The 6,000-nt window shown below is 38.8% G+C and overlaps 1 protein-coding gene across 1 annotated transcript in view; it reads left to right on the top strand.

Moving 5' to 3' along the window:
• The first annotated feature begins 921 nt into the window (after positions 1–921).
• LOC138971507 (prestin-like) overlaps positions 922–6,000 on the top strand; it is a 43,323-nt gene continuing 38,244 nt past the window's right edge. The window contains exon 1 of the mRNA XM_070344254.1: positions 922–1,013. Coding sequence (XP_070200355.1) covers positions 1,011–1,013 — 3 coding nt within the window. The 5' untranslated portion in view covers positions 922–1,010. The remainder of the gene's footprint in view (positions 1,014–6,000) is intronic.

Genomic DNA, 6,000 nt, shown 5'->3' with positions numbered 1-6,000 from the left:
CAAGTTTTGTTTACCGTCACTTCTTTGGACAAAACGAACAAAAGAGCCTATAAGAGCCCAAGCAATAATCATAACAATAACAGTAGCAATGCAAATGAAACAGTGACTATAACCATTATGGTATCGCTTTAATGCCCAACAAAATGTTTACATTTAAATAGCAAATTGTCCTGAACACACCTGTTTACCATGCAAGTCCTATCCGGTGACAACTGCAAGGTAACAAGTTGTTGTGATATAACCTTTTCCACAAACTGAAACCGGTTCAAACGACCACCACCACCGACCACCACCACAATGACATCAACATCAACAACAACAACAACAACAAAAATAACACCATCAATAACAACAACAACGAAAACATCAACAACAACAACAACAACATCTACAACATCAACAACAACAACAACAACATACAAACAACAACATACAAACAACAACAACATACAAACAACACCATCACCACCACCACAACAACAACAATACCAACAACAGCAACAACAAAAACAACAAACAACAACAACAACAACATAACCAACAACAACAACAACGACAGCTGCTACTACCACCATTACCAATACCACCACCCCAACCACTATCACAACCACGACTACTGCTATTCGTCTTGAAGCAACAGCAGAGCCGCCGAATGTTGAAGATAATTCTACGTCATAAAAACTCCGGTGACAGCTACAATAAATGCAACAGTTTAGTGCTTAGGAGTAGACAGGTCTATTGGCAATGACATTTGTGTACTTTGTGACGTGAAAACCGGAAGCTTTTGAAGAGAAAGGATGAAGGAACAAGGTGTGTGTGTATTGGGGTTGGGGATGGGGGTGGGCATGGTGGTGCAGGGGAGGGGGGGGGGTCAGGGGGGGGGGGGAGGGGTTGGGGAGGGGGACACTTATTGATGACGCACGCGGCTTTACTGCTGAGAGAAACCTCCGCCGCATTTTGCTTTATATTGTTCAGCAGCTGTGCTCTTGCAGTGGTTGTGAACTTGTGATATGGTAAGTGTACTTTTTTCATTGCTCCAAAGGCACAATTTAACAGATTTCTTTAAAAACATATATATATTTAAGTTAGAGGAAAATGCAAGAAAATAAAGTGAAATAAACAAATCACAAAGTAAATAAGTAAGCAAGTAAGTCAGAAAGCGAGCGAGTGAGCGAGCGAGCAAGGGCAAGCAAGCAAGAAACAAGATAAGTAACTTAATACATTACACGCTAACTAAAACAACAGATGAAAAATGAATGATTGAAGGAGAAAAAGAAATACAGTCGGTCTTGTTTACATCGTTAACATTTACATTGTTATTGAAAGGTACAACGAAAAATAAGCAAATAAATAAAAATAATAATTCTCTCAAATAAACAGAATGGAAGTATATGTGTGACAGTGTGGCTTCTGTGGGAAGAAAATAACTTGATATTTTAAATGGTCAAAGTACCTCACGGTAAAATATGACATGTTTCTGCATGTTAACTTCTTAGCTTTTTTTTCTCCTTCCCTTTTCTCTCCCTATGTTGTTGCTTGCATGGGGATAGGAAGTGTTTCGGAACACGCACACACACACACACACACTCACACACGCACATACACACACACACATACACACACACACACATACACACACACACACACACACACACACACACACACACACACACACACACACACATATGCATAACTATTGGCGTATTAGAAAACGTTTATTTCAATAAAAAAAAACATTCCGCATATTCAAATTCAAATGGCCGGACAAACGTCATCGTCTTATCAGAGCTAAATCATCATTTATTAAACTTAATTGCTCACGTAGCAAAGCTCACTCCAGGGCACGTTTGACAGAAATGAGGCATGTCGGCAACTGGATATTTTAAAATGCCTTCCTTCCCGTAAAAAAGGGTACTTTAAACCAGCACAGATCCTTCCCGGCTTTACAGGGGAAAAGTGCCTCCTTCCACCTATACACATACTAAAAAAAACCAGCCTGGCTGTGTGTGTGTGTGTGTGTGTGTGTGTGTGTGTGTGTGTGTGTATGTGTGTGTGTGTGTGTGTGTGTGTATGTGTGTGTGTATGTGGGTGTGTGTGTGTGTGTGTGTGTGCGTGTTCCGAACACTTCCTATCCCCATGCAAGCAACAACATAGGGAGAAAAAAATGAAGGAGGAAAAATAGCTAAGAAGTTAACATGCAGAAACATGTCATTGATGTTTTGAATTTGTAAATTTTCTTTTTTCTTTTTTTCTTTTGCAAAAGTTATTGTGTAGGTTGATATTGGTGTCAGTTAAAAAATTAATTCAGCCCAAAAGCCACACACAAACCAACAACTGCACACTGTCATCCGTTTGTGTTTGGTGTGTGTGTGTGTGTGTGTGTGTGTGTGTGTGTGTGTGTGTGTGTATGTGTGTGTGTGTGTGTGTGTGTGTGTGCGTGTGTGTGTGCAGAAGTAGGTTGACAGGTTGATATTAGTGTCAGTTAGGACAATAATTCAGCAGCAAAGTTGCTTTTGGGTGTGTTTCTAGATGGACATTGCTCTCATAACATGTCAAAGCCTTGACGGGTCTGTGGTGAATTGCAAACTGGTCCAGATAAGGCGCCTTTACGCATACGTGTTTATCCCCTAATGTCTACCCGTACTTCATGACTCAAGCATTTTCCAACAGAAAAAAGAATCAGCTAGACACTGAATGGTATTAAACTGTCTCTTGGAGACGTGTCATCCTTCTTTTTTTTTGGTAATTTTTGTTGTTGTTGTTGTAATTAAAACAGATTGAACCAAAGTTCTTTTTTTACCACCATCCAATCCAAAATATTCGATTGCTAAGCGTAGCAGTAAAATACTGTTGAACCAATAATTTTGACCTTTCAAAAAAGCTGGGGTTTTCTGTGTCGTCAGTTCAGGATTTTACTGAAGCGACAAGGGAGGAAGGAAATCTAAGTACCTTTGCACGAAAGACAGCTCATCAAAATATGGACACATAAAACCCTTCAAGCAGTCTCCGTCCCTGCCAACTGTAAAGTTTATAAGACTATTAAAGAGACATTTCCTTCTTGTGTAAGCGATTGTGTGACAGACCACATAATTATCTCTTCGGGGTTTTACGTGTTTGACCGTTTTTACCTCGCCATTCAGGCAGCCATACGCCGCGTTCGGAGGAAGCATCGATCCGAATCCGCCTAGCTGCTTTCTGTTTAGCGTGGGGATCTTTTGCTGAATGAATTTTAATTTCATTTGCTATTGTTATCTGCGAAATTATATTAGCAAAAAAACAACGCACCCACGCACGTGCGTATGTACGTACGCCAGCACGTATGCACGCTTGCATACACACACACACACACACACACACACACACACATATATATATATATATATATATATATATATATATATATATATATAAAACATCAGAAATTGTGAAAGAAACAATTGAAAGTCAGCAGAGACTTTCTTCGAGATTTGTTAAAATCTCTTAGCAGAGATAGAGAGAGAATTAAGTATCCCTTCACAGACAGCCTATTGGGAGCATCAGACCCTCCTCAAGGGGGACCAAGATTTACAGAGCAAAGTCCCTTTGTGGGGGACGTATCGCAAGGTAATCTAGTCCTGAGGAGGACCATTGTATTTGTACCTAGACCAGACACGTGTTTCGACACTATTGTGTCTCATCAGTGGTCATATATATACACATACACACACACGCACGCACGCAAGCACGCACGCACGCACACACACACACACACCCACACACACACACGCACGCATGCACGCGCACGCACACACACACATACACACACACACGCACGCTCGCACGCACGCACACACACACACACACACACACACAGTCACACAAACACACACACACACACACACACACACACACACACACACACACACACACACACACACCACAAACACAGTTTGCACCGAAGCAGCTAAGGTATTAAATGTTGGTATTCTTCCAAGTGGAAAGGCCTTCTTATCCACGTAACATCCTGTTCAGATCTCTGGACATTGCGTATGCCGATTTTATACAGAAGAAGGGTTGTATCTTTAACTGGGATGCACTCCTGTACTGCAGAAAATCCTACTTCAAGACAAGTTAAATGCAAGCCAGCTTTTAAAACCTGTAGGAAAAGCATAAATGTTTATGGCCAAGCCTAAACAGGCGGCTATAAAGATGTAACCGAGTACCGAAACACTACGATCACCTCGGGAGGCGAAGTGCAATCAAACAGGATTGCAAATGGTTTTTTTTTTTTTTTTTTCTTTAACATTTTTTTTCCTTTTTCTTTCTTTTTTTTTTTACAACACATTATACATTACATCACAGTTCACATCGCCACATACATACATACAACATGCATAAAAAAAGAATGATCTAGAAAAGAGAGAGGAGTAAAGAGAGAGAGGGGGAAAGTTAAAGAGGCACTGTATCGGACTGTTTGACTACAACAACTACTAGACCCTTAAATAATATTGATTATTACAAGATTCAAGTTTACAACAGAATATATATCAAGATACTGTTAACGAATTAGGGAGGAGGAGTAGAGCCTAGTACTGGACAATTTTCATGAAACCAGGTTAGAATATGGTTGCCAGAGGCGGTCAAACTTATCTTCTGCTAATCCCCCCTTGTACTTTTCCAATAAATATCTACTTTTCAAAAGTTTCAAGAATATCGGAAGCATCGGTCTTTCAGAGTTCCATTTACATTTGTAAATATAAAATTTGGCCAGTAAAATAATGAAATCTAAGGCTTTATCAGTGAACATATTTTCCTGAACTCCAAACAATACCAACGCTTCCGAAAACCGGAAATTAGTAACATGATAACAACTATTATTTAACAGTTCCTGTAGTTCCTGCCAAAACCTGTTAATATGCTGGCAATGCCACATCAAATGATTTATTGTTACAAAACGAACAATTAGAAGATTCAACAATTTTTCTCAGAATTATGTAGCGGTTTGTGGGCAAAGCCCTATAAATTAACCTCAGCTGGAACCATTTTAGCTGACAATCAACTGTTGTCTTATGACATAAGTAAAAGATCTTGTTCCAGCTGAGGTTATCAAAAATACCATTCCATTTTACCACACCAGCTGGGGCTGAGTCTGCCGCGGCTAAACACGATTGGACACTATGGTTTCCTTCAAATATTATTTTCCATGGTTTTTGCTTTAACAATTCATAGTTTGCCTCCTGTATTACATTTATATTTTTCTGATATGCCATAATAGATTTGACCATTCCTGCAAATTTCAAAAAATTAACCTTCAACGTAGGAAATTTTATCTGAAAATCTACAAAATTCAATAGACTGCCATTTTCATTCAGTAAATGACTGACTTGAAAAATACCCCTTTCTGTCCAATCTTTAAAGTATACAGTGTGTTTTCCAATTACAATATTTCTATTATAAAAGATACATTCTGCATTAAACTCACTTACTTCAGTTGGTATACATTTTATGCTTAATTTCTTGAAATGTTTCAATACATCATGCCAAAAAGGATTGTGGATTGATTGCATTAAAGTGTTGGCAAACTCACCCCCTAGCTGCTGCTGTTTATCCAGCTCAGGATAAAGACAGAGCGTAAACCTGGTTAAAGGAGATTCGGCATAGAAAACTCTCTTAAGCCAGCTAATTTTCATAGCTGACAAGAAAGTACAAACATTTAACATTTTTAACCCACCCTTTTGGTAAGACTGACAAGCACATTTCTTGTTAACTTTACCTTGCTTACCATTCCATAAAAACTGAAAAAACATACCATCAAGTTCTTTCAAAAATATATCGCATGGATCTGGGATATTCATAAATAAGTACGTTAACTTAGACATTGCTAGTGTTTTTAAAACAGTAATTTTACCAAAAGGTGTAAGCTGTCGCTTACTCCACATGTTCAATACTTTTCTTATCTCTGCAATCTTTCCTGTATAATTTAGATGGACAATATTTCCTGTATCCACAGAGAAAACTACC

The sequence above is a fragment of the Littorina saxatilis genome, linkage group LG7 (assembly GCF_037325665.1).
Source record: "Littorina saxatilis isolate snail1 linkage group LG7, US_GU_Lsax_2.0, whole genome shotgun sequence".
NCBI lineage: Eukaryota > Metazoa > Mollusca > Gastropoda > Littorinimorpha > Littorinidae > Littorina > Littorina saxatilis.
This window is presented reverse-complemented; position numbering and strand designations above follow the sequence as displayed.